This window comes from Syngnathus typhle, linkage group LG13 (genome assembly GCF_033458585.1).
Source record: "Syngnathus typhle isolate RoL2023-S1 ecotype Sweden linkage group LG13, RoL_Styp_1.0, whole genome shotgun sequence".
Taxonomy (NCBI): domain Eukaryota; kingdom Metazoa; phylum Chordata; class Actinopteri; order Syngnathiformes; family Syngnathidae; genus Syngnathus; species Syngnathus typhle.
In genome coordinates, this window is record NC_083750.1 from 12,947,862 (window position 1) to 12,975,330 (window position 27,469).

At 50.6% G+C, this 27,469-nt stretch overlaps 2 protein-coding genes across 3 annotated transcripts in view; both read left to right on the plus strand.

The window, feature by feature from the left end:
* The window catches only part of eif2b3 (eukaryotic translation initiation factor 2B, subunit 3 gamma), a 24,880-nt gene extending 21,206 nt beyond the window's left edge, over positions 1–3,674 (plus strand). Inside the window, exon 13 of the transcript XR_009717563.1 lies at positions 3,561–3,674. The gene's annotated coding sequence lies outside the window, so the exon portion shown is untranslated. The remainder of the gene's footprint in view (positions 1–3,560) is intronic.
* Positions 1,154–25,506, plus strand: ptch2 (patched 2). 2 transcript variants are annotated; one of them, XM_061294888.1, is made up of 23 exons: positions 1,158–1,996; positions 3,561–3,753; positions 11,626–11,815; positions 11,900–11,969; positions 12,056–12,147; positions 13,768–13,876; positions 13,952–14,038; positions 14,149–14,270; positions 14,883–15,030; positions 15,778–15,909; positions 16,007–16,162; positions 16,304–16,396; positions 16,466–16,591; positions 17,337–17,706; positions 17,806–18,327; positions 18,652–18,794; positions 18,858–19,038; positions 19,117–19,397; positions 20,458–20,595; positions 20,822–20,964; positions 23,592–23,976; positions 24,055–24,520; positions 24,657–25,506. In XM_061294888.1, the coding sequence occupies exons 1-23, from the start codon at positions 1,835–1,837 to the stop codon at positions 24,713–24,715; spliced, it is 4,368 nt and encodes a 1,455-aa protein (XP_061150872.1). In that variant the 5' UTR covers positions 1,158–1,834; the 3' UTR covers positions 24,716–25,506. The 2 variants fall into 2 exon arrangements, with proteins under 2 accessions (XP_061150871.1, XP_061150872.1); XM_061294887.1 differs by having other exon boundaries at positions 1,154–1,996; positions 17,337–18,327.
* Positions 25,507–27,469: the final 1,963 nt, after the last annotated feature.

The window sequence follows — 27,469 nt, forward strand, 5'->3', positions numbered from 1 at the left end:
GATGCCTGGCGCCCTGCCGGCCGGTACAAAGGGCAGAAAAGCCAAGTTTGCGAACGTGCAGCTGTCAGTAGTGGACTCAAGCCGCGGCGCCAACACCTAAATCCAATTACTCCACATCAGCTTCCAATTGTTTTTAAGTCAAGCAAAAGGGCTCAAATTAGCACCAGGCGCTTGACAAATGGCAGCGCCGTATGCTATTGTGACACGTTTGTTCACCCTTATACTTTTGACTTTGCAGACCACACTTACGAGCTGCTTTTGTTTTGTTTTCCAGGAGGATTATAAAACAGTTTTGTCTGGGAGCCTTTGTCATGTGAGCGAGCGCCTTTGCGAACACACGCATGTCAAGACATGGAACTGTTCCAAAGAGTCTCCTTCGATAAGAGTGTCACTCTCAGTCCCGTTATGTTTTAATGTCACTCCTACTACGAGCGCTCCTCTTATTTTTGCAAACTTGCATGCACGACAAAGACGTGTGTGTTGATAGACAGTAAGTAGAGGGATGCATCATTGTGCTTGTAGAGAACCACATTGTCATATTTTCGAGATATATGCATTTCCCATGAGTTTAGTCGGGTTCCAAAAATGGTTCTAAACAATTATTTCCTTCAACCGTAAATAAGTCAGAGCTGTACATTGCAAACCCACTATGGACTCGTTAAAACAAAACCCCAAAAACGCCATTGCACATTGGGTTGACATTTAAGTCGACATAAATGCTGATGTGGGGATTGTTGGTATCGTGTTCACAAACTGGAAGCAATAAGAGGCAATAGACTCTAAACAAACAGGAAATAAGATGGAGTCAAGGACTAAGGAATAGCGAGGACAAACAGGCCGAACATGTTTTCCGTTCTCTAAAGCTTGTTGTTAGGGCAACAGCTGTTGCCAAAGTGTACACAAGTCAAACGGGGAAAGTAACACAATGATAAGGCAGAATTTTAGGGAAGAAGAAGCAACAATACTAGGCTCAACTTGGAAGAATGGCCACTAACATGGAGCCTTCAATCTTCTGTGTACAAACAGGGAGGAAGTAATGTGCACAAGCATGCAGTCAGCAACCAAGCGTGCGTGCGTGCGTGTGCGGGCGTGCGGGCGGGCGGGCGGGCTGGCTTTATTGAAAGAGTTCCTCTCTCGCTCTCTCTCTCTCTCTCTCTCTCCATCCCTCCTCCCCCTTCCAGCCCAGGCTGCAGCCTGGGTGGTCCCCGTTCTCTCTCTCTCTGTCTCTCTCTGGCTCTCTCTCTCTCTCTCCATTCCCTCACTGCTCGCTCGCTCGCTCGCTCGGTTGCTTAGCAGCTAATAATAGGCGATGTTTGCAAAGTAATTTGCCTCTTCCTCGGCCAATGGGAGCCGCGGCACTTTTCCATCAAAGCTCCCTTTTGAGGATTTGCCGAGAGGCGAGCTGGTCCAAACGTTGCCGCAGCGCGATCGGAGCTAGACGTGTGACGTGAGGTGAGGTGACGCGACGCCGCGCCGCCGCGCCACGCCACGCCACGCGCGACCACCAGCAAGAAGATATCACCCATCGCTTCGCTCGCTCCAACTCCTACCACCAATCCGATCTGAGACGGGCTTTTTGCTTTTAGTCTGTGCGTGTTTTGAACAACTCCGCGATCGATCGATCGATCGAATGACGACTGAAGGATCTTTACGGATTTGGGCGCATAATGTTGGGATGGAGTTTGGCGACTGGTTCGACTAGCAGGAGGACACTTTCTTGCAACTCGTCGGCGCCGCCGGACGCGCTCCTCTCCCATGTCGGAGGATTACTGCGGCGCTCTGTGAAATCGCAGCCGCTTTGTGTGTCGCTTTGCCCCCCAAGCCTCTTCGGACCATGGCCTCGGATAGCGGGCTCCCACCAGGGGCCGGCGGCGTCTTTGGAGACTTACCCCCGAGCTACGCGCGCTCCCGGCCGCCCGCCACAGCCGCCGCCGACGCGCTCCGGAGACCCAGCGGTTACTGCCATGCCGCTTTCGCACTTCAACACATCTCTAAGGTGATCACCCAGGATTTGATTCTCAAGGGCACCTTTTTCTTCTTCTTCTTCTTCTTGCTTTTGCTGGGCTCTGCAAAGTCTCATGTAGATGGATGACAAAGTTGGACTTTTTAGCGGAGGTAGTCATTCACTGCTTGGTCATTAACTTCAATGAATTGACAGTAAGGGATCTTGTTTTGAAGGACCTTCATTGTTTAAAGAATGTGTAGTCCTCAAGCGGGGGTCCCAGAACCTCCACAAGTCACACGTATGTACAGATGCCACTTGTATGGACTTTTTAGTGAGTTCCCTTTGACCAATTAAGGGCTTTTGCTTTGAGTCTTATACTTGGGGGTTGGTTCCCAAAGCAGCCTTCCTGGAGCCATCTTCCAAAGACTCCAATGTTGACACCGCATCAACAACTCTGTCAGCGTTACATGAGTTACGGCACTTTTTGTTGTCAGTTGGGGGTGTCTAGTCCTTTTCTGGGGCCCCCAAAAGCGCACAGCTCTCTAGGAACCACATTGAAAGTCTCATTTGAACTGCACTGAAAAGCCAAACCTGATTGATGACTTCAAGGTTTCAGCACCTGTGCAGAGAACGTCAAAGCAAGGTCATTGCATTGCTAGAAGTATCCAGAAGTATGCAAACGTGTTGTTCTAACGTCGCACATCCGTGCGTGCGTGCGTGTGTTTCTGGCTGGAGGCAAGCCGTCAGAGCAGCGCCGTGGGCTCCGCCAGGCTCTTGTTTGCAAATGCGGTGGGTCCTGTGAAGGAATTCACTGATTGAGTTTGATCTGACAAAGCATCTTTTCGGACCGCCCGGATGCTTGGATGTGTTTCAGCGCCGCAGAGAGGAGGGAGGGAGGGAGGGAGGCAGGGGAGGAAGGGGAGAGGAAAATACACAGCGATGACAGTTGCAGCGCTCGCAAGCAACATTTCAAACAAATATGCACGCCATATCCAGCAAGATAGATGAGTTGCAGGCTTGTTTTGGATATGCAGAAAAGTTAGTCATCTGCTTGATTAATGCGGAACGCTTGTGCCTCCCACTGTGGTAATTGAAGCCATTCATGGGCCTGATGTTGGCCTTGCAATCCTCGTCGATTGCCTCGCGTCATGGGATGGGATGGGATGGGATGGGATGGGATGGGACGGGACGGGAGATTCTACCTCAGCTTCGATGGATGCCGGGTTCCGACGGGTCGCTCCGAAACTCGCGCAAAGGAAAGAAAGAAAAAAGAAAAAACCTCGTGCAGCTGCAAATGTGCTGTTGTCCAATAAATCCCGCCCTGTAATTGGCTAGTGACAGAAGATGGATGGTATCACAATGTTAGGGATGTAGTGGTACACTAAAAATCGAGCCAGAATCTGAGCTGACCACCCAAAAATGAATACAGACAGATAAGCACAAATAAGTGAAATTGTAAACATTCTTCTTGTAGTTGCCAAATGGCCGCGCCATGGTTCTGTCATTGATAAGGGACACAGAATTTGGGAAGCTTTCCTATCAGGCTTGTAGTTTACAGTATGTAGCATAATATTGACTGACTCCTCTCTCTCTCTCTCTCTCGCTCTCATCCCAGGGGAAGGCGGTAGGTCAAAAAGCCCCCCTGTGGATCCGTGCCAGGTTCCAGGCCCTCCTGTTCTCCCTGGGCTGCCACATCCAGAGGCACTGCGGGAAGGTACTCTTTATCGGACTCTTGGTGTTCGGCGCCCTCTCGGTGGGACTCCGAGTCGCCGCCATCGAGACGGACATTGAACAGCTGTGGGTGGAAGGTGAGTTTGGATTTTTTTTTTTTTTTTATAGGCCGCCGTGCCTCCCCGCGTTCATTTATTGCTCTCCAAGTTGTTTGGTGCCACTTGGGCCTTTAACAGCAACACTGAGCTTGTGTCATCTGATTTTATTGAGGCGCCACTTTTGGCGTCACACGTTGACACATTTCGTTTACCACCGAGTTCCACGAGTCCGGTAAGCGCAGTCGTAAAGTCAAGTTTTCCACGTGAAACGCTGTCAATAGCAAACAATCAGTAGAATGACTGAACAATGACTCTTTTTCATTGATTGATTGAGAGAATCTTCCCAAGTCGGGCTCTGAGCTCAGTGTGGGTCGGGTCTTGGTTATGGATGGAGCCCGCAGCTTGACGTCATGTCGCTCTAGACAGCTAGCCGCTTGAGACTCCAACAATGCACCCGACTCAATTTGCATCAAGCCAGCATTTTTCGACAGTCGGTGCAATTATGTCGTCGGAACGATTCCATCTGCGTCTATTACCGGGATTGGGAGGGAGGGAGGGAGCCCGTCCAGTGGAAAGTGACCATGTCGCACCTCACCCGCTCTCCGGTTTTAGGTCAAAGTTATCTGCACGTTTTGATTTCATTTTTTTTCAGGGGCAGAAGCAGCTTGATTTGGTTTTTCACACTGGCCAAAATTCCTTTTAAACCCCCAGGCTTTCAGTGCCGCGGCTGATCCCTGCAGCAGATGGACTGTGTGAATGGTTAGCCATCTTTGAGAGGGGGGGGGGGGGGGGGTTACCGGGGGTGTCGGCCGCCCCCCGCATCCCTCCCTCCCTCCTCCTCTACGGCTCCCTGTGTGGTCCCTAACTATTCTTGGATTCCATTCAACAAGAGGCGAGGCAGGCGAGGCACCGCCTCCTGCCCTACCTCCTCCACCTCCTCCTCCTTCATGAGTAGAAAAAAAAATCCAAGTGAATGCAGCTGAAGTTTACCCACCTGTTTTGCACGCTCTAAAAGCGCCACAGCAGTTGGTGAATATAAACAGACCCTACAGGGCTTTTTTCGGCCCACCGTGTCAGCCTGAGCGGAGCTGTCCGAGGAGCCGCACGCTCTTGATATGTCATTGTTCGGTTTAGACCTTTTGAGCCTTATTGGTCAAGATTAGGGTTAGGTCATTATCAGCAGCAAGAAAAAAAAAAAAGAAGCCCCTGTTTATTTTCCCTTTCACTTCTTAATAGTGTCAACATTTCATTCGGATTACCTCTTGAGCTAATTGGCCAAGACGTGCTTTTTAAAAGAGATGTTTAGACGTTTGTGTGACAGTTGTTTTGATGTGGCACTGAAGGAAGGAAGCAAGCAGGGAAGGAAGGAAGCAAGGAAGCAAGCAAGGAAGGAAGGAAGGAAGGAAGGAAGGAAGGAAGGAAGGAAGGAATATCAAGTCACAAGTCGGGCTGTGTACGCAGACAGGTGACAATGTACGTGTGTGGCGGGCGTGAGGACAGTTGTCAAAACAACACCGGGCCGGGCCGTGCCGCGCCGTGCCACCTCTGCAAGCACATTGTTTTAACATATTTGCAAAGGTCAAAGTTCACCGTTGTTGTAAAAAATGGCATATATCTTGCCTTAAAACCCCAATATATATAGTTGATGATTTATTTTCACTCGCGGAACTAGAAGGGGGCTGTTGGGGGCACTGGCCCCCTCAAAATATGTCTTTTTTTCTCTCCATTTCCCCCCATTCAGTGCAGTGTTGATTTTGCATATTTTTAAGCATTTGAATTCTCTTGAAATGAGTTTCTACATGGCTTTCTTATTCCAATTGTCATCTTCAAGGCTTCACACTGACACAGCTATTAGTCTAGACACGCTCATACATGCCTCCCAAAAGGGTGCAAAGAAACCAAAGAAAATGATCATGACGATGCTTTTGTCTTGCGGTTTGTGTGCGACCGTGTGAGTGTTGACTTGATTTTGTGCGTGCGAGAACTAACCTCTCCTTGTCCCACAACCACTTTACTCTCCATTGAGGCCCCTAGCGGCTTTGTGAATGGGCTATTGGTGGAAACAAGGCAGGCAGAAACTTTAGAAACATGGCCACGGCCTCTTAAAGGCACAGCATCCCTTTTTCACTCACTCACTCGCTCACTCACTCACTCACTCACTCACTCACTCACTCACTCACTCACTCACGTTCTTTTGGTCTTCACACCTGTGTAGTAGAATAAGGGTATTTAGTCTTTCAAGACCGCCGAGAAAATAGGACATCCTGCATATCTTTGAGAACGTAAAGGACATTTGCGTACGGCAGATAATCACTACCCTCCTTTCAAGTGTGATAGTTGAGCTTGGCAACGTGTGACCCGGCCGGCCAGTATTGTCCTTGGGAAGGAAGGGGAGTGAAAAGGGGGGAGTCGTTAAAAAGAGACAGAACCAGAGCTGCAGGAAGAGGAGAGCGATGGGAGTAGACACCCAGGGGGAGGGAGGGGGGAATGGTTGAGAGTGACAGGAAGGCTGCAAGTTTATGACTCGCTGACACTTTTTTGCCTTGCCTTGTCTCCGAGCATCACAATCCTGTCATTGGTGAGGTGTTGCTATTGGAAAAAAAAAAAAAGGCCTCCCTCAGTGATTGTGTAAACAAATGCTTCCTAGCTGAGTTTTTGGTGAGCCGTGACAGACACCCTCCGTGATTCCAACTGTCCAAATACGAGCGCACGCATGTGCCATGAAGAGGATGAGAGGAGGAGTGGGATCCGTCCTGGGCTCTCCAGACCACAGCCATGTGCGCTACGGTAAAGTGAGCCTTGATGAGAGAAAAGAAAAGGGGAAAACACAAATGAACTCCTCCTCCTTTGTAAACAAATCACAGCAGGTAAATGCTACAATTCATGTGAGCCTGCAAGCGAGCGAGCGGGAGGCCCAGTTGCAAGAGAGAAAGAGAGGGAGGGAGGGAGGGAGGGAGGGAGGGAGGGAGGGAGGGAGGGAGGGAGGTAGCGAGCTCGAGCAGGCATTCTTCAAGGTGAATAGTGCGCGCTGGGTGCCCCGGCTAGATAAATAAACTCCCAGCGCTCAGGGCCTGGGACCTCACTGGTAGAGCCAACAAACAAAGAGCCGAGTCAACCTGGGTCACCTCCAGATGTTTATTTCGAGCACCTTTATTTACTTTGACTTTACTCAGCTCAAGCCCCGCCTCGCCTTTCTCGCCCCACACACGCAAAATATGGATCAAAAAAGGAATGGATCTGAAGGGCGTCACGTGGAAACGTCTATGTAATGCCATCCAACCAACAACGGTATACAATTAGCAAAGAACAACTAGCCCCTTGCATCCAAATACGTCGTTGCTCCGAGTCAACTGCGATAGGCTGGAGGTCACCCGCGACCCTGACCAGGCTTGGATGGATACATACGTAAGTCTACTGAGGCCCCGGTTCTCAAATGGACAATTCTTTGAAAAGCAAAAAGCGGGATGATGAAATGTCAATCGATACGCGCTGTCTGTCACCCTTTCTTCCCGCTTTTTGTCACCGGCACTCACCTTTGAGTTTTCCCTCTGTCTGTCTGTCTGTCTGTCTGTCTTTACATCCTTGTCATATAAAACGGAGATGTAGAGGGAGACGGGTTGCTGTCTTGGCACTTAGCAGAGAAGAAGAAAGAAAGAATGAAAGAAAGAAAGAAAGAAAGAAATGATTGCCTGGCTCAATCAATTCATTTCTGCTTTCAATGAGACCAGCCACGTGGAAACATTTGCCCGGATGAATGTATGTTTCAAGCACACATTAAGCAGTATTAGCGCTCAGTGGAGTGTCTAATGTGACTATTTTTCACAGTGGCCAACACTGGGCGCGATTAGCATAATTAGCAGAGGCAAGCCTATACATATGGAAATGGCAAGTGGCGAAATGCCAGCCCAGCCCCGCTGGAAATGGATGTGCGCTGGCACATGGGAATAGATTGGAAGTCAAACTGAAGGAAACCACTTCTTCTCACATACAGGTATCGCTTTTTCCTTTGGGTGGAATTCGGACCATTTTAAGATCATCCAACTAGCGAGAGTGAGGTCAAACGTTTGCACTGTAGGTAAGGCAGCTAGTGCCAGCTTGGCTTTTTTTTTTTTTTTTGCGCCCCCTCCCAGCCTCTCATTCCCACTCCCTCAGTGGAGTCTGGCATTGTTTTACAGGCTGGGAACGTTTTGGTCCATTTGCTCGGGACGAGGGGAAGAAAGAAAAAAAAAAGCCTCCCGCTTTATTTTATTCTGCTGTTTGTTAGGAAACATCTGAACGAAATGGAAGGGTTGACGGACAACAAAAGGGTGCTGCATCGGGAGTGCAGCCGTCTGCTCGGGTCGGGCAGGCGGGACCGGTCCGGACCGGTCCTGGTTCTGGCTCCAAATGTGTCTTTGAAATGGCCATCAAGAGAGTAGACTTTCAGCCATCCATTTTCTATAGGGTCAGGGGTGAGCTGGTGTCATCCCAGCCAGCTGACTTTGGGCGTGAGGCTGTGTACTGGACTGGGGGGGGGGGGGGGGGGGGTCACCGTACCACCCAGAGTGGACTTGAGCATGAAAAGAAACAGGGAGTCTTCATTTCTTCTCATAGAAATCAAATATATACGGAATGATGTGATATTTTGGACCAGTCTGGTCAGAAATTCCCATAAATAAAAGAAATAACTGTATAGTATTAAAGAGGAGGTCAAGGGCAATTATTATTATTTTTTTTTACAATTATACGTTGTATGTGCACCCACTAGTCGCACCCGTTTTCTAACTTTGGTCACGTGACATTCGCAAGCTGACTTGCAAAGGACCATTTTGTGAGCCCTGAGCAACACTGATGAAAGTTGCATGAAAATGCAGCACAATGATTCACATTCTACAAACGTTCTATGTGCTGAGACTAATATTGCTATGCTAACGTTAGCATTTCTCCTCTAAATACAACAATGGCATGAAAAGAGGAATTGCATACTTGTCTTTGAATGTGCTCAAATAGCCATCCCACGGAGCAGGTAAAACAAGCCCAAAAAACAAGAGCCCACATGTCACTTTCAGCCCTCCTCTTCTCGGCTCTTCCTCCAGAACAGCGTGGGGCCTTTCAGAGGCCCCCCCTAATCCAGCTAATCTACCACACTGAACTTTGAAGGTGGCCTGGCCTGACCCAGCGTGGCCCGGAACGGGGAACGAGGGCCTGTACGCCACCCGACGACAAGAGAAGACAATAAAATAGAATAGAATAGAATAGAATAGAATAGAATAGAATAGAATAGAATAGAATAGAATAGAATAGAATAGAATAGAATAGAATAGCTTGCGTCTGCTCTGTCTGTCTGTCTGTCTGTCCCGTAAAGCCTCGTAGCTATATTCCCTTCAGTCTGGGAAATCCAAGCTTTAAGGGGAAGGGAAGGGTCACGACGAGAGGAAATGACTGAGTCCAGCGTTTACGGCGGGCGGCCCACACACGTTCATCCAAACATCAGGACTCGCAGTCACCAAGGCATGTCGGGGCCTTGTTTTGACATTTGGCGCCACCTTGTCAGTGTCGTAACTCTGGTCCAAACGGAGACAGAATGACAATGTTGTTTCAAGGCAGCTTTTATTCATTCATCTTTAATCGCACATGGACTAACAGTTGAACTCCCCTTGGAGTAAAACAAGCATCTACTTGGGTGTTACAACCCCCAGTCTCCTTACTCAAAGATGTTTTTTTTTTAAATACCCTTTGAGGAGAACATTTTCCAAGAACGGTCTCTTTAAGGTTGCGGTCCACGGGTTGAGAGAGGGGGGGGGGGGGGGGGGGGGGCAGTACGGTGTGGAAAGACGAGAGGAGACTCAAAGAAAAGACAAGTGGTCCATCTGGGGCTGAGCAGGAGCGAGTGAGCGAGCGAGCGCGGCGGTTTGTGAAGTTGAGGTGTTTGAGGCCGGACCGGGGGAAAGGCAGAGAGCGAGAGAGCGAGAGCGGGAGAGAGAGAAGGCAAGAAGGAGAGAGGAGGGCGGATCGTACCGCCTGGGTGGTCCAGATGGGAGGAACGAGACACAAATAGCTATAATTTACTTCAGGAGGCCTGTAATTACAGAGCCAGAGTCTCTCTCAGCGAAGCCACCCAGTTCCTGTTGGGATCAAAACCCCGACGCTGTAGACGTTAACATACGAAACGTCAAAAAGGATTTGAACAGATGTCAGCGGGAGAGCTTCCACTTTGTCTTTCCATACGAGGAGATAGCCACAGGTTAGCATCCTCCGCAAGCACACGACTGCAAGTTCAGAAGATTCAGAAAGCGCGATTAATTCCCCAGAAGAATAACAAACAATTCCAAGAGGCCCACCAAAAGGAAAATATGAGGATGAATGACAAATCCACTTCTCCTTGTGTGAGCGAGCGCCAATTAGACCAAACGTGATCTGTGAGGAAATGACCTCAACTTTTACTGTTGCCGTTGTCTCGAAATGAAAAAGGCTTTGTCAACATTGGGAGGAGGAGGAGGAGGAGGAGGAGGAGGAGGAGGAGGAGGAGGAGGAGGAGGAGGAGGAGGAGGAGGAGGAGGAGGAGGAGGAGGAGGAGGAGGAGGAGGAGGAGGAATGTCCATTTCGGGGGTGCGCTGAGCTCCACACCGGCGACTGCAAATAAACGTGGTGATGCGATATCCTCCGGCCCTGCTCGTAATTAAAGCCTTGAAAGTGCCGAGTAGGAATATTGGAAGCCACCGCCGCCGCCAAACAAGCCATCCCCCCCCCCCCCCCCCCCCCCCTCCCTCTCTGGGGTCCAACTGGATCTCACACGTTCCTGGTCGTTTGTTTTTTCTTTTGCTCCCCATCAATTACAGACTGCACAGGGGAGGTGTACAGTCAAGCCTCATTTATCACGCAGGGATAGAGGGTTCCAGACCCTGGCTGGCTTCAGACTCCATTCCGCCATTGCAAGGGGCCCAGAATTGAGGGCAAAGCCGTGAAACAGTGACAAGAGTTGGAATTAAGGAGGAGCTACTTTTCCCTCATGCTTCCCACATCCCCACCCCCCCTCAATCTCCTCCCGCCATTGTCACGTAGCGGGACAACGAAAGAGGGGCAGACGGGCCGGGCCCTCTGTGATCCGGCGCGGCATGTTTCATGTCCACTTGGCACAGGCACAGGTCCCCCCCAGCTGGCAAACTCTTTTCAGGGCAACCTCCTGTAATTAGGAGGCTGGAGCGCACACACACACACACACACACACACACAGAGCACAGCGCCCAGAGCACAGCATTCCTCTTCCCCTCTTTCATTCCCTGCTCGTCTCGCTCTCCTCCTCATCGGCGTCTCTCCGACGCGGCGTCTTTAATCAAATCCATTGACTTGACTTTATTTGCCTTTCCGTCTTTCAACTTGTCTGCACAGCAAACGGACACGACAGACAATGTTACGTCCCCCTCGCCAGTAGTTGACGCTCGCTATGCTGTGCTAGTTTGACATTTGGGCAATTAGCACAACTAATAGTGGATGGGGGATTTTTGTTTGTCGTTCTGGATGAATTGTTTGTGTCTTGCCCAATGTAGATGAACTGGATCTTAATTTTGCCATGTATTTGAACGAGTGGCTGGTATCTGCCATGCTGAGTGGGATGGTGAAGGGATGCGGGGGTTTGGGGGACTTTTTTTTTTTTTTTTTTACAAACAGGGCACATCTGTTTCACAGAAGGAGCCAATGTGAAGCTGCATTAGTCATTTCTCTTGGCCAGACGCTGCCTTGTGTGAAGTGCCTTCAAAAGCAACACTGGCGAGGGCCAAGGGCGTTGCTCCATACACACGTGTGTGCGTTCCTGTGCAAAACACATCAACGCGCTTTTGCCCGCTCGGGCCAAATGCGTAATATTGACGGATGCCCGCACTAATGTCTAAAATCCGAAAGATGAAGTTTTTTTTGTTGTTTTTTTTTTGAAAGCTGGTAGTCGGGTGAGCCGGGAGCTTCGCTACACCAGGGAGAAGCAAGGCGAGGAGTCCATATTTACCTCCCAGATGCTCATCCAGACCCCCAAAGAAGAAGGCACCAACATTCTTAGCCAGGAAGCTTTACTGGTGCACATGGAGGCTGCACTGTCTGCCAGCAAGGTGCAGGTGTCACTCTTTGGAAAGTAAGTGGAGAGAGAGCTTCATGAGCCCTATCTTTTATTTGGTCCGATAAAAATAGATGATTTCATTTGTTTTTGGCTTGACAGGTCGTGGGATCTCAATAAAATATGCTATAAATCTGGAGTCCCCATCATTGAAAATGTCATGATTGAAAGGGTACGTTTTAGTCAACTTTATTCTCATTTGGATCACTTTCATTTTTTGTATTCATCTCTTCTTTTTTTTTTTTCCCCACTCCCCAGATGATTGACAAGCTATTTCCTTGCATGATAATCACCCCTTTGGACTGTTTTTGGGAAGGGGCCAAGCTCCAGGGAGGCTCCGCCTATTTACCGTAAGTGTTACTCAAGGCCGTCCGTCATGTTTTTAAACACACTTTTTATAGGCTCTGTTTGTAATAGACACTTATTGCCTCATGCATCTTTTTTCATTTGTGAGTTGAAGTTGATGAGTGACATCAGCGGATGAAACTAATGCTCTGCCTAGCTAATGCTATTAGTATCTATTTTCCATCAGTCAAATATTGAAATACTTTTACCCTAATTTTGCTGGCATGGCAGACAACTTCTGCAGACTGTGGCTGTTGATAAGTTGAACTACACTTTGGATGGAAAGATACAGTCAGACTGTCATTGGGTGTTGTGACTGACAGCAGCGGTCAGTAATAGAGTTCTTTTAGGGCCCGTAGTTGGGAGGGGGGTGTCCTGACAGGGAAATTCAAAAAGAGAAAGTGAGGCGGGCCAGGGAGGGGGAGAGAGAGAGAGAGAGAGATGGTGGGCTGGGAGAGAGAAGGAGGCCGGGCGGGGTAATGGTGGCGGCGGCGGCGGCGGCGGTGGCAGGGGAGCCCTTTGGGTCAGACAATGGTAAGCATTCTTTCACTTTACGAGTGAGTGTCCATCAGTGCAGGGGCCCCGGTGGAAAGAGGGAGGGAGGGAGGGAGGGAGGGAGGGAGGGAGGGTTGGGGGTGCCCCGGCTTTGTCAGCTCGCGGCTAACACTCGCCATTCTCATGGTAATGCCCCCGCCGCGCTCCCAGCTCCCCAAGTTGTCCAACAAATAAAATGGGCAGCATTCAAAGCTCAAGTCCCTGGAGAAAGACACGGAGAGGCAACAAGATGCTTAACACTGGAGTCTGTGGCGTTTTTGTTGTTGTTGTTGTTCTTTTTGTCCAAACCTTCTCCAGAGCCACAAGTGATATTTCAATTGAGCGCTGGCTTCATTTACAAAAGAGACTATACGGCTGAGCTTTCTTTGCAAATTTCTTCATGTTTCCCCAATCCACTCCACTCCACTCCACTCCAGAGGGCCAAGTGCTCTCAATGTGCCCCGCTCTGCCTTCTCGCCATCTGTTGTTATTTATTTATTATCGATTGTTTTCGCAGGGAGGATGTGGGGCGGGGCTTCGGTCGGTCCTCCGTTACACTCTGTTAGTTATTTTTTGATTGGGAATTCTCGCTGAAGAAAAAAAAAGATAGTTTCCTCCAAATGCTGATGCGTTGAGATTCTCTCATATTGAACCTTTGACTTTATTTTCACCTCTTGTGAGACACATCAAGATGTTTGGGAGCCAGAGGTAATTCTTGTGACTCGGTGCAGGGCATTGAGGAATGGAAGCCACCCTGCTTGCCTTCGCCTTGGGCATTGTAGCGGTGTGAAATGGGATAATAACGGCCATTTCATCCTGTATCTAGCCAGGGGAGGGGAGGGGAGAGAGGGGAGGGGAGGGGAGCTATCCAGCCAGCCAGCCAGCCAGCCAGCCAGCCAGCCAGCCAGCGCAGCCAGCGCAGCCAGCCCAGCCATCCCAGCCATCCAGCCAGCCAGCCAGCCAGCCAGCCAGCCAGCGTTCATGCCGACGACTCAAAAAGTTTTCCCTTAAACAGAGCGCACAAAGCCTTTGCTTTTATAGCACTCGGGATGTGTTTGGGTGCGTGTTGATGGTCAGTGGTTGCTCCGCAGGGGTATGCCAGACATCCAGTGGATGAATCTGGATCCAGTCAAGCTCATGGAGGAACTGAGTCAGTTCACGTCCCTGGAAGGATTTAAGGAGATGTTGGACAAAGCCCAGGTGGGAATTGGCTTCTTATTAATAGGATCTCCCTGACCAGTTGTACGTAGTGAGCCTTTTGGTGTCATTTCGCAGGTGGGCCACGCCTACATGAACCGGCCTTGTCTGGACCCGTCAGATCCTGACTGCCCTCTCAGTGCTCCCAACAAAGAGCAGTTGGAGGTACGGATGAACCCGGCCCGTCATTCACCGGGAGGGAGTACAGTACAGCGCACGGCAGCGCACCGCACCACCCGAGTGGCTCACCGTGTGCGCTTCTTTGTCCCTGGCAGTCTCCTGACATCGCCGGACGCCTCCGAGGCGGTTGCCACGGTTTTAGCCGGAAGTTTATGCACTGGCAGGAGGAGCTGATCCTTGGGGGGCGCGTGAAGAACACCCAGGACGCTCTCATGAGGTGAGTAAGATTCAAGAGTTTTCATTGGCCATGTTTGAGCGTGCCAAAGAAGGAATTTGACTTGGGGAAATCATTTAGGTGACGTGATGTGAAAAATGGCAATTATTCTCAAACATCCCCTGATCTCAAGTAAGCTTGGCTCGATCCGCAGAGGGGTTCTGATTTTCAAGGTGTAGCCCAGCAGCTTGTGCGTCTCAGCTGAATAAAAGTCCATGACTCCAAAAGAGTCAAGCAGGTCTCTCAATAAGCCATTTTCCTTTTCTGTCTGAAAAAAGCGCACTGACCGCATTGGGTGCGGGCCCAGACTGCGACCCACTCGGGCCCGTTTAGCAGAGCCCTGAATGAAAGAGGATTCCCGTCCCATTTGCCAAAGAGTCACACTCTCGCCGCGTTTGATTTACGATCCGTTTTTGAGCAGCGCTCCCGCTCGCTCGCTCGCTCGCTCGCTCGCCACAGCGCTGCCAAGAACTTTCTTTTTTTTCGGGACGGCCCAGAGAGCAGCAGATAACACTAACACCTGCTTTTTTAGAAGCTCTTGTCAACTCAGTAGTGGGGCTGGCTGAATTTAATGTGCTGGTTTCTTTTCTTTCTTCTTCTTCTTCTTCTCTGCAGCGCCGAGGCTCTTCAAAGCATGTTCCTGTTGATGAGCCCAAAGCAGCTGTACGAGCACTTTAAAGACGACTATGAGATCCACGACATCAACTGGAATGAAGAAAAGGCTACTGCCATCCTGGAGTCGTGGCAACGGAGATTTGTGGAGGTAGGAACCATTCCGCTTCCAAGTAGCCTCGGTGTCAACGCCGGCACAATGAGGAGCTACGTATTTCCATGTTCTTCCACTCGTGTTGGAATTCCGTCAAGTTCCTCGTAAGCAAATCGCACAGCAGCGTGTGTGCGTGTGCGTGCGTGTGCGTGTGTGGCAGGCCAATCATCTCTCACTGTCAGAGCCCTCATTATGGGAACAAGCTGTTGCTGTGATAGCTGACACCCACCACGAAGGGGAGAGGGTTGGAGGGCGGACCAAAGACGTTTTGGGGGGGAAAAAAAAAAGAAAAAAAAAGAAGCAAGGCGATGTGAAAACAACGCAACAAACGGAGTTTCAATCGTAGTGATGATGATATCAATTGGGGAAAAAAAATAGCTGAGTCGTGTTCATGCCGGCGGCCTCCTTCCTCGGTCATGTGATCCCCATTCCTTTCACCTTTGACACGCCAACCTCTGGCATCTGTGCTCATTACTCCTCGCTTGTCACACACCGGCCGGCACATGTGAAAGGCGCACGCACACACATACGTGTTGTCTTTCAAAGGGCTCTTTTTCCTTTGGGGGGGGCGGGGGTGGGGGGGCTCTGTTGAAAGGGACAAGCGAGCGCTTATGGTACTCCGCTCTTTCAGGTCAAATAAACATCGTGCAGAATGTATCCGAGCTTTTCTTTCTTATGTCTGATGCTAATAGCTAAACATGAGACGTTTTACGTGGGATTGATTTAGCGCTGTTCATCCCTTAGGTGGTCCACCAGAGTATCCCGTCTAACTCCAGCCAGTCTATCCACGCCTTCTCCACCACCACACTCAACGACATCATGAAGTCCTTCTCCGACGTCAGCGTCTTACGGGTGGCTGGAGGCTACCTGCTCATGGTGAGCCATTTGTTTGGACTAAAGCGGCCGGCGCCGGCCGTCTCTGGCTCGCTCGGATGCACGACTGACCGTTGGACACGCGTGCGTTCCTCGCTAGCTGGCGTATGCCTGCGTGACCATGCTGAGGTGGGACTGCGCCAAGTCGCAGGGGGCCGTGGGACTGGCCGGCGTGCTGCTGGTGGCTCTGTCGGTCGCGGCGGGGCTGGGTCTCTGCTCCCTGCTGGGACTCTCCTTCAACGCCGCCACTACTCAGGTAACCACGTCGACAACGTGAAAGGGGGAGGGGCTGTGGCTTTGGCTTTGGCTTTGGGTCGGCCCGTGTACTTCCAATTGTCGAAGCTTCCGTATTGTATACCAACGAGTCCGTGCTGACTACTGGTGTCGCTCATCCCAGGTGCTTCCCTTCCTGGCACTTGGAATCGGAGTGGACGACATGTTTCTTTTGGCTCACTCCTTCACAGAGGCCGGGAGTAACATTCCCTTTAAGGTATGGATCTTCCCTCTCTCCGTTCCTCTCCTCCTTTTTCCTTCTCCTCTAAGATGCCTTCTTTGCCAGGAGCGGACCGGAGACTGCTTACGTCGCACGGGCACCAGCGTGGCTCTGACTTCCGTCAACAACATGATTGCCTTTTTCATGGCGGCTCTCGTGCCCATCCCGGCCCTGCGAGCGTTCTCCTTGCAGGTACTTTCCGGCTTTTGTTTGTTTGTTTTTGATTACGCCAAGAAATAAACAATTGCGCTGCAAGAGCCTGGCGGCTACTTTGAAAATGAAAGCGATGACTTAAGTAAGAGAGCCGACATTGATTCAAGAGCAGGGGAAAGCCTTTGTTCCCAATGTTTATGGCCACTGCACCAACAGCGGCCACTCTTTTTCTTTTTCTTTTTTTTTTTTTAAAACCGTTTGTATGCGTGTGCAATGTGGAAGAGTCCACAGTAAAGGGGAGAGAGAAGTAGAGGGGAGCTCCGGGATCCGTATATCACTGAGCCGTCGAGGCGCTTTGCTCTGATCTGTGACTTAACTGTGGGTGGTCGGCAACACACAAATACACACCGGGAGTACACACAGTGCAAACCGCAGCCGGTTAGGACGTCAGCAGCTTCGGGGGGGGGCTACAGCGAGGGAGGGGCCGGGCCGCTGAAGCTCACAGCTTCTATGTATATATTCCCACCACTGCTTCTTCTTTTTTTCCTCCCGGTCTGTTTGCCTGGCTGGCCTGCTTAGTGTTTCTGGACCATTATTTTGTTTCGAAAATGTCAATCTTTTCCTTGCTCTCTTTTTCCTCCCTCCTTATGTATATACGTATATGTCCATACATTGTCTTGTTTATAGACTACTATGATCAGAGGGGGATCAAAATTGTAATTGTGTTCCCTTCCTCCCTTCCTTCCTTCCTGCCTTCCTTCCTTCCTTCCTTCCTTCCTTCCAGGCGGCCATCGTGGTGGTGTTCAACTTCGCCATGGTGCTGCTCATCTTCCCCGCCATCCTCAGTTTGGACCTCCACCGGCGCCAGGACAAGCGCTTGGACGTCCTGTGCTGCCTGTACAGCCCTTGCGCCGACCGGGTCGTCCAGCTGTCCCCGCACGAGCTGTCGGACGGCCCCGAGCAGAGCCGGGCGCCGGCCTCGCACCCGTTCGCCGCGGGCTCCACCATCACCACCAGCACGCAGATCACCACCACGGTGCAAGCGTTCACGCAGTGCGACGCCGCCGGGCAGCACATCGTCACCATCCTGCCGCCAACCTCTCAAATCTCCACCAGCCCGACATCCGTCATTGTGTGTCCTTCCGCTTCACAAGGTAGGCAGGCGCAGTCCAAACCCAGGCAGGCGGCCGCTCTGTCAGAGGTGGCCCATCCCCGTAACCGTTCCTCGTGCGTGTGTGTGTCCTCCCTCGTAGCGATCACGCCTACACCCGGCACCCCCGTGCAGGATCCCTACGGCTCGCAGCTCTTCACCCCGACCTCCAGCTCTACCCGGGACTTGCTAGCTCAGGTGGAGGACTCCAAGTTGGGCAAGAAGTGCGTGCCGCTCCCGTTCCTCCGCTGGAACCTGTCCCACTTTGCCAGGGAGAAATACGCCCCGCTCCTCCTCAAGCCCCAAAGCAAAGCCATGGTGGTCATCCTCTTCCTGGGCCTCCTGGGCCTCAGCTTGTACGGGACCACCACGGTGCACGACGGCCTCTACCTGACTGACATTGTACCACGCGACACCAAGGAGTACGACTTCATCGACGCCCAGTTCAAATACTTTTCCTTCTACAACATGTATCTGGTCACCATGGACGGATTCGATTACGCCCGCTCGCAGCGACTTCTGGTCCAGCTACACAACGCCTTCAACTCTGTCAGATGCGTGGTCCGAGACAGTGACGGCAAACTGCCCCGCATGTGGCTGCACTACTTCCAGGACTGGCTCAGAGGTACTTACTACATGGCCGGCTCCATTTTTTCAGGTGTGCTCGACGAATGGGTGTGGGTGGGTGCCAAGGGTGAGGGAAAGTTCATCCACCTGGGCTCAGGGCTGGAGCAGTAGACAGATTGGGGTGGGCTCGGAGGTTATCTTTTGCACGTGCCTGCATGCGTGTGTCCTCGGGCTTGGCCAGTCAGGAGGAAGTCATAGCGAACAGGTCAATCGGAGCCAGCTGCCCCAAACCAGACAGAAACCGCAATGTCACTCTTTTTACGCCCTCGCTGGAAGGCTGCTCACCGGAGCAGAAATCGAATGACAGTCTTTTCGTGTCCAGGTCTTCAGGCTGCTTTTGACGCAGACTGGCTGGCGGGGAGGATCACCTCGGACAGCTACAGGAACGGCACGGAGGACGGCGCCCTGGCCTACAAGCTCCTCATCCAAACGGGCTCCAAGAAAGAGCCTTTCGACTACAGCCAAGTAAGATAAGGCGTGACTTGTGCCGTGCTTGGCGTCCCATCTGACCAAAGCTTCCTTTTGCAGCTGACCTCTCGCCGGCTGGTGGACGCCGAGGGTCTTATCCCCCCCGAGGTGTTCTATATCTACTTGACGGTGTGGGTCAGTAACGACCCGCTGGGCTACGCCGCCTCCCAGGCCAACTTTGATCCGCATCCCAGAGAGTGGATCCACGACAAGTACGACACCACGGGGGAGAATCTGCGCAGTGAGTTTGCCGTCTTTTCCCAAGCAGCAGTGGGGCCGGGGGGAAAAACCAATCACGAATCTCTCCTCGTCCTCGCAGTTCCGGCAGCGGAGCCCCTGGAGTTCGCTCAGTTCCCGTATTACCTCAACGGGCTGCGGCAAGCCGGCGACTTTGTGGAGGCCATCGAGAGCGTGAGGGCCATCTGCGACGAGTTCAGCCGCAAGGGCGTGTTCAACTACCCCAGCGGCTACCCTTTCCTCTTCTGGGAGCAGTACATCGGCCTCAGGCATTGGTTCCTCCTGGCCATTAGCGTGGTGCTAGCGTGCACCTTCCTGGTTTGCGCTCTGCTCCTGCTCAACCCGTGGACCGCCGGCATCATTGTGAGTGCACCTCTCCCACCCGCCTCGAATATTTCCCACCTCGGCAACACCGTTAGCCCCCTTTCCTCCCCGCTCGGCACAGCTCAATAACCTCGTCCGACCGAGGGGGGCCAGCGCGCGCACACGCACACATACGAGGGGGGAGGGGGGGGGGGGACCTTTGTCATTCTAATGCAGGCAGGCCAAAGGGAATGCAAAGGAGCCAGAAAGACTTTGCCCTCCCAAAGCCTCTACCTCCAGCTCCGTCACTGCTTTTGTCAGAGGGAGAAGGAGAGGCTCGGGGACAGGACGGATCTGCCCAGTCGCGACCTTGGCCCGCTCCACCCATCCATCAGAGAGATGTGTGAGCCAGAAAAAGAGAGACGGTCTTGAGTTGTTAGAAAACGTTTCACACACAAGCTGGTGAACACAAATGCATGTCCACCGCCCGGACTGGAGCACAACAACAGTTGCAGCTTCTGCTGGAATGTGTTTAATTGGACTGAAATCAGACACACACACACACATGCGTGTGTAGTCTCCACACATAAACCCCCCCCCCGCCTTTGGAAGCTTTCGCTCGGCCTGCAGTAAAAGGGCTTTTATCATTTTGCAATTTAACCGTGCCCCAACGAGGAGGCCCCGCCGCCGCCACCGCCGCCGCCGGGATCAAAAGCTCTCCGAGAGTGCCTTCCGATGTATGCTAGCACCGGCGGGGGTGTTGTTTACGTACCCGTCGTAGTACGGTGAATCGGAGCTTTCGCGTGATCTGAGAAGACCGTATCGGGAAGATTGAACCTCTCCGACACGCTTCAAATCCCATCGCCCGCCGCCGTTCCAACTACTAACGACAAAGTCTGCGCACGGGAGGAAAAGCAAGAAGCGCGGTGGGACGGAGAAGAGTTCAAGAGCCGGCCGTAATTTGACGCTACTCGGCAGAGACCCCCAGAGAGGTCAAAGATTGGCTGGGGTGAAAAGGCGAAAGAAAGAGCTCAACTGAGTCGCTCACGTCCCCTTCAATCTTCACGCCGTCTTGCTTCCATTCTTCCGCGGCTCAATTTCCCCTTCTGTGTGCTTTCAGGTGTTTATCCTGGCCATGATGACGGTGGAGCTTTTCGGCATCATGGGTTTGATCGGCATCAAGCTGAGCGCCATCCCCGTGGTCATCCTGATCGCCTCGGTGGGCATCGGAGTGGAGTTCACTGTTCACATTGCGCTGGTGAGTCTACGGGCGGATCGGCCCAATGGAGCGGTTAGCAGCACATCGATCGGCCCAACCGTTGCCATTCAAGGGCGGTCGCTCATTCGGGCCGACGTATGTACCGATTGTTCATTTCCCCGGTTTTCAATCCGGGAATTCCGACGAGCGCCAAGCCTCGCCACCCTTTTTTGTACAACGGGCAAGATTTGCAACTCATTTCTCCTTTCCACCTTTTGTGCGGCAGGGCTTCCTGACGGCCATCGGCAGCAGAAACAAGCGCTCGGCCGTGGCTCTGGAGCACATGTTTGCCCCGGTGCTCGACGGCGCCCTTTCCACCCTGCTGGGCGTTCTCATGCTGGCGGGCTCCGAGTTTGACTTCATCATGAGGTGAGATGCGAGTGTGGCTCGCAGATGGCAAATGTACTGGCGCTTGCGCACATCCCACAGCCTCCTTCCATCCACCTTTTGACAACGGCGGCCCGAGACAGTTGTCTTGTCGCCCCTATAGGAAGGCTCAAAGTTGCCAATGTTATCTATGCCCTTATTTATGCACACAGCAAAGAGCATGCACCTGCTTCTGTCACTCCGGACACGCACATGCCTCCATCTCTCTGACCTCAGAACACACAACAAATGGGAAAAACATCAAGGGTGTGTAGCAGCTGCTCGTAAACATGCTAGTGTTCTCCTACCCACTGGGTGGTGTCTCTCGCTCTCTCGCTCTCTCTCACACACACATATCCACACTGGAATCCGTAAAAATTCCCATCATCTTGTTTGGCGCTCCCCGCCTCCATATTGGGTGCTATGGTTAAAAAAAAAAACTGTGAGCTGAACTTGAAGCGGTCAGGCCGTTCGATTGTGCGTGGGCCACCAACAGACATGGCTGTCCTGTGTTTATGTGCGTGCACCCTTTTTCTACCACTGTTTCATGGTCAGAGTGGGGGGAAAAAAAGAAGGCAAATAGCTCAATGTTTTTCAGCTGAATGCGGTCTCGGGCCCAGAACCCAAAACCACAACCTTGAGCTCACAGACTGGGAAGCGGGGCCTCCTCCGTGACATAAAAAGCACAGTTTGTCTGCTGAAAGGAAGGCAAGGGAGGAGAGCAAAGCAGAGGAGAGGAGAGGAGAGCAGAGGAGAGGAGAGCAGAGGAGAGGAAAGCAGAGGAGAGGAAAGCAGAGGAGAGGAAAGCAGAGGAGAGGAAAGCAGAGGAGAGGAAAGCAGAGGAGAGGAGACGAGAGGAGAGGAAAGCAGAGGAGAGGAGAGGAGAGGAGAGGGGGAGACGGGCTCAGAGGGTGGCTTCCTTGCATCCAGATGGAGTGGTGTAAATATGTACAGCTTAGCCCAATTTATCACCGGGATACTTAGGTTCCAGACACATAGGTAGAAATATGGGATTTTTTTTTTGTATCTACGTTTAAAACCTCTTTTAAACACATTCCAACATATTCAAACACACGTACTCATATTACAACATACATTTGTTAAATATTCAAAGCACATCTCACTCGCACTGGTCAAGTGTGCGTGCGGCCAGCTTTTTCTTTGTTGACGTCAACTGTCAAACGGACATAGAAGAGAAAATGAAACGTTGTAAATTGACAAGATGCAACCAAACCATTCAATCATGTCACGAGAACCTCTACTAGCTTCACGCCAACATGTCATGTCAAACTCCACAGACGGGCTAAAGGAAATGATTCGAAATATTGCCATTGTAAATTTTCAAACAACCAGCAACATATGGAAGCAGAGCACACGTGAAAAAAAGAAGTCGTACTGGAGCTCCATTGAAGACTAACTCCAAATTTGGAATTGCTTGAATACTGTCGAAAAAAAGACGGAACAAAAAGTATCGCCATCTTTGTTGGAGGTCCTGTGGTTGGGTCAAATGGGGCAGGGATGGATGGATGGATGGATGGATGGATGGATGGATGGATGGATGGATGGATGGATGGATGGATGGATGGATGGATGGATGGATGGATGGATGGATGGATGGATGGATGGATGGATGGATGGATGGATGGATGGATGGATGGATGGATGGATGGATGGATGGATGGATGGATGGATGGATGGATGGATGGATGGATGGATGGATGGATGGATGGATGGATGGATGGATGGATGGATGGATGGATGGATGGATGGATGGATGGATGGATGGATGGATGGATGGATGGATGGAGCTGACTAGCCAGAGGAAGGCTGCACTAAACATCTCCTGGCCTTGGGATACACTGAATAAACAGCACGCCTAATTCAGCGCATTCAGTCCGTAGCAGGCTCGCGTGCGTGCGCGTGTACACACTCATCCACATACGTACATGCGACTCCCCAACGGCAAATGGAAAAGATGAAAGTTTATATAAACAACAGAATTCCAAAGAGCGAGACGCCGTTGGAGGTCCCCTGCTGATGTGGGTCTCGACACCTTCTTGAGCTTATGTCATGTTTTAATGCAGAGGTGGGGGGAGACCCTAAAAAAAAATCAATCATAGTCGTTGCTTGTTTCCATATTGTCCCTACTGCATCTCGTGACTCTTTCTGCCCGCGTTCTGTTAGTATTTAAGTGGACTCCTCTCTCATTTTCTGGGGAGTTCTTTCTTGTGGTGCGCTCCCCCCCCCATTCCTCCCTTTAGCTGTGCTGAGACGCACGCAACACCAAAAGAGGGAGGGAGGGAGGGAGGGAGGGAGGGAGGGAGGGAGGGAGGGAGGGAGGGAGGGAGGGAGGGAGGGAGGGAGGGAGGGAGGGAGGGAGGGAGGGAGGGAGGGAGGGAAGGAAGTGAGTGTTCTTGTGGCCACGGCGGCATCAAACGATTTGGGGGAATCACATTTGCACCCTTCTCATCCTTTGTAGTACCAAGAGTCGTAGAAGAAGCCAGGCTAAGTGTTGGCTCACTACTTTGCGGTTGCCAACTGGACTTTTTGCTTGTCCGCCTCACGGCTGGCTCTATGTATGGACGTATATCCTACTTGAATGTGGCTCTCCTCTTGCCTCCTCTCCTCAGGTATTTCTTTGCCGTGTTGGCCATCCTGACCGTGTTGGGAATGCTCAACGGCTTGGTCCTGCTCCCGGTCCTCCTCTCCATGCTGGGCCCCCCCGCCGAGCTGGCCGCGCCCGACGACGGCGGCCGCCGACCGGCGCCTTCGCCCGATCCACCTCTCCCTCCGCCCATGGCTCATCACGGTTACTTGGCCGACCACCGCGACCCCCGCCGGGCTTCCTCCGAGACATCCCATTCGGAATACTACTCCGAGATGACGACCAGCACGTCGGGGATGGGCGAGGAGGATTATAAGTACTGCGACCGCAGCGCGTACAGCGTGCCGCCGCCTGCGACCTCGCACATTCTGCTGGAAGCCAGCAAGAATCCCAGCTTCCCCAAACTCACGGTAGGCAGGATCTAGTATGTTTTTCGGATTTCTCGACTCTTTCTTCGACGTCGTTAAATGGTGTGTTCCGGGTGATAGGTGGTGAGGCCGCTGAAGGAAAGCAGAGGACGGACAGAACCGTCCAGTGACTCTGCACACAACGCTCAGTCTTTGAACTCGCAGGTGACATGCTGGGACGGATCCAAGCGGGACCAGCAGCAGCAGCAGCAGCCGGGACAGCAAAATGCGCCTGGTCGGACTTACCAGAGCGGCCCCAGAGGGCCTCAGCCAAACAGGACTAAAGGGCCCAGCAACTACAGCAGTTCCGCAGCAGGGGGGCCCGTCACCATGGTGACGGCCACGGCCTCCGTGACGGTGGCGGTGCACCCGACCCTGCCCGGAGCGGCCTACCAGGGCTACATGCACGAAGGCTTCGACACGGACACCGAGTCGGACTGGTTCGAGGCCGCTAAGAGCACTACGTTTTCCTCGTACAAGAGAGACTCTTTAGCGCTCCGGGACGTGGACTGTCCACAGGATCGGATGACGCGAGCGACCAGACAAGGTGAGCTTTTCTCTTCTTAGCAACACTCAGTGTCCTTTTAGAGAAAAGCACACATGATTCAAGGAAAAACATCCCAAAATGTGGCCGGCCACACAGCTTGTGAAAATCTAATTCCCTCTTCTCTGATGGTTTTCAGGCGGGTCGAGGATCCAGACGGCCAGAGCGCTAGAGCCGTTCTCTGGAAACTCCACATAGTGGCCACATAGGATTTATTTGAAGGACATGATGTCACTCTATGAGTATCTATTTGAAATACTAAAAAAAAGAGGGAAGCTATTTAAAAGAGGACTGTATAACTTTGGGAGGGGAAGTTTTGTTTTGTTTTCATCACACCCCCCGCAGCAGAGTGGATCGAATGAGAAGAAGAATGTGCTATATGTAAAAAAATGTCCACACAGAGTGAGATCCTATTAAGATATTAGGCTATTGAACATACATGGTCAGTGTTTTATTTCTGTTGGTATTATTATGTTGGGTTTTTTTGCTGCTACACAGTCATTTGAAGTGATTTGCCTTAAAAAAAAAATGCAGTAGCCCCTCTTCCTCCCCCTTAAAGCCACACACACACACAAACAATATTGTACTGTGAGATCTAACCGATTTCTTAACATTGTGCCTTCTTCGTTCATGTCCGTGCAACAGAGTCCTGAGCTTTGCAGTTTTGTCTACTTGAAGGTTTTGTTAGTTGTGGCTGCATCTCAGATTTAACACAATGGGAATTATAAGGGAGTCTTTTGGATTTGTTGTAACCCAAATGGAGTTACTTATAAGCTATTATTCACATTTGACAGCAGCTCTGTCTTTTTGTTCTTGTTGTTGTTTTTCCAATGGTTTTCCAGCAATGGTCTCATCACTGCCAGAGTCATTTGCAGGGAAGAGCTTTTTTGTATTTTTCAAGTGGCAGCTTTGGTTTAAAAAAAAAAAAAAAAAAGACAGAATGTTGAGTAGCTTACTGTGCTGTTGCGGAAAAATTATTTCACCCTACATACTCACCTTTGGCTGGAGGAGTTAACCGGGAGGAGGTCGAGGGGAAGCTCGTGCATTGTTTGTAGTTAAAAGAAAATGTTGTCATGCCATATAAATTATTTATATTCAAAATTTATTTTTGTAGTTTGTACAGATGTTAGTATTTAGACTGAAGTTCTATTTTTAAAGAGTAAATATATATTATATATAAATATATCTATTTGTTGTTGAGTTTGATTTTCTTTTTGTTTGCATTTAGGAAGGAGGGGGGGGGGGTGATTTTTATGTTAGTGGGGGGCAGTCTTCCTTCATGGCTGCCCCCCCTTCGTCATTGTCCATGTCTAAAACACTGTGACTTCCCAAAACTATGCTCAAGAAACCCCTTGTGTCACCTGGTATAGAAAATTAACTAACAAAAATAAATTCAATGGAAAAAAAACTGTCGTGTCTTTGCCAATCTTCGTTTGCGGTAGTCAAGTATTTCATATATACTACGTGAAAGAATGGACGAACAGACCGAGAAAAGCTTCTAGTATATCATGTAGAGCAGCGGACAAATGATTGAATTATTTTCTTATTTTTATAATGATTATATTTGAGGCAATCCCAAATGAATCATATGATTGTTGTTGTAAAAAAAAAAAAAAAAAAAAAAAACGGAGCCACCGGTATCATACGGTGCATTTAGCGCTAATACTACAAATCCCACCATGCCTTGCTATTGTTTTGCTGCGTCAATCAAGACAAAGTCCAGAAACGCTCTCGTCATGCTAGCAATCTCAACTTCCAAGTCTCCAACTAGCTCGTCAAATCAAATGGGGGGGGGGGGGGGGGGGGGGGGGTTCGCGGAGGAGCGCACAAAGCTGCACCCGCTTTGTGCGCCTGCTCGGTCGGTCAAAAGAGTTGACCCTGGTGAGCAGAGAAGAGAATTCCTTCACCATTGTGCAGGTGAGTTTACTGTGCATCATTGCATAAGATGGAATAGTAAGAGATAGTGACCACGGTAACAAAGGTAGTTAGTTCACTTTAAGGTCGGAATCACTGCTTATGACATCACTGAATATCAAACTTAATGCACTTGAATGTTTGTTTGGGTTATTATTGTCATTTGGTTTTTAAGTGTATTATTAACCTGTTGAAAAAGTTTATTTCCATATTTAAACCAGAAGGACGTGAATTGAAAAGAGACATACATGCCATCTTGATTTAATACAGTCATGACAATGATGATCGTTTTTTAGTTGATTTTGCATGTCCGCACTATTTACTTATATACTGTATGTTCATAAGCGTTGTTTGCTCCATATTTAATTTGAAAGCAAAACATGTTTGATCCATTTTAAAAGGTTTCTTTGTTCAATGTTGGCCTACGATTTTAGTCAAGCTTTTCATTTTGGCCAATTGCGTATATGAGGTAGAGAAACTAAAATGTTCCGCTTTCACTTTTCTTTGAGCCGCAATTCATGTTTTTTTTTTTATAGCTGTCATGCTCTAAATGAACCTCCAAATTTCGACGTTCTTCTTTAAATGTGGAAAATATAGCAATGATATAGGGGATGTTCACTCACTCGCTGACTAAAGCCAGGGAAAAGTCGATGTCAAGTGTCTAAATGTGCAAATTGACTCACTTTGTTTGACAACTTTTCATCCTGGATGGTTTATTCACACTGTCCCACTTGAGAGCCACACACAAACACAATCAGCCCAAATTGGAACCATACACAAACGTCTTCCGTCCTTTCCTTCCTCGTACGTACCTAAATATACGGCACACACAAACACACACCGGGCCGGGCCGGGCCGGGCCGGCCCACCCGCGTAGATGAAAGGTTTCGTCTGTAAATTCCTGTCCTCCTCATACAGCAGCAGCAGCAGCAGCAGCAGCACAATTCGTCTGCATCTGATAGCGTCAACGCTTGAAGCAAACCTCAAACATTATTGAAGCGAGCGTCCTTTTCATACACTGTTTGCTTCGGTTACGGC

Excerpts from the sequence above, each read along its gene's own strand:
- ptch2 (XM_061294887.1), top strand. The coding sequence starts at position 1,835 with ATGGCCTCGGATAGCGGGCTCCCACCAGGGGCCGGCGGCGTCTTTGGA. Across the intron at positions 14,271-14,882 it reads ACCCAGGACGCTCTCATGAG|CGCCGAGGCTCTTCAAAGCA; the intron begins GTGAGTAAGATT and ends TCTTCTCTGCAG. Across the intron at positions 20,596-20,821 it reads TCACTGTTCACATTGCGCTG|GGCTTCCTGACGGCCATCGG; the intron begins GTGAGTCTACGG and ends TTTGTGCGGCAG.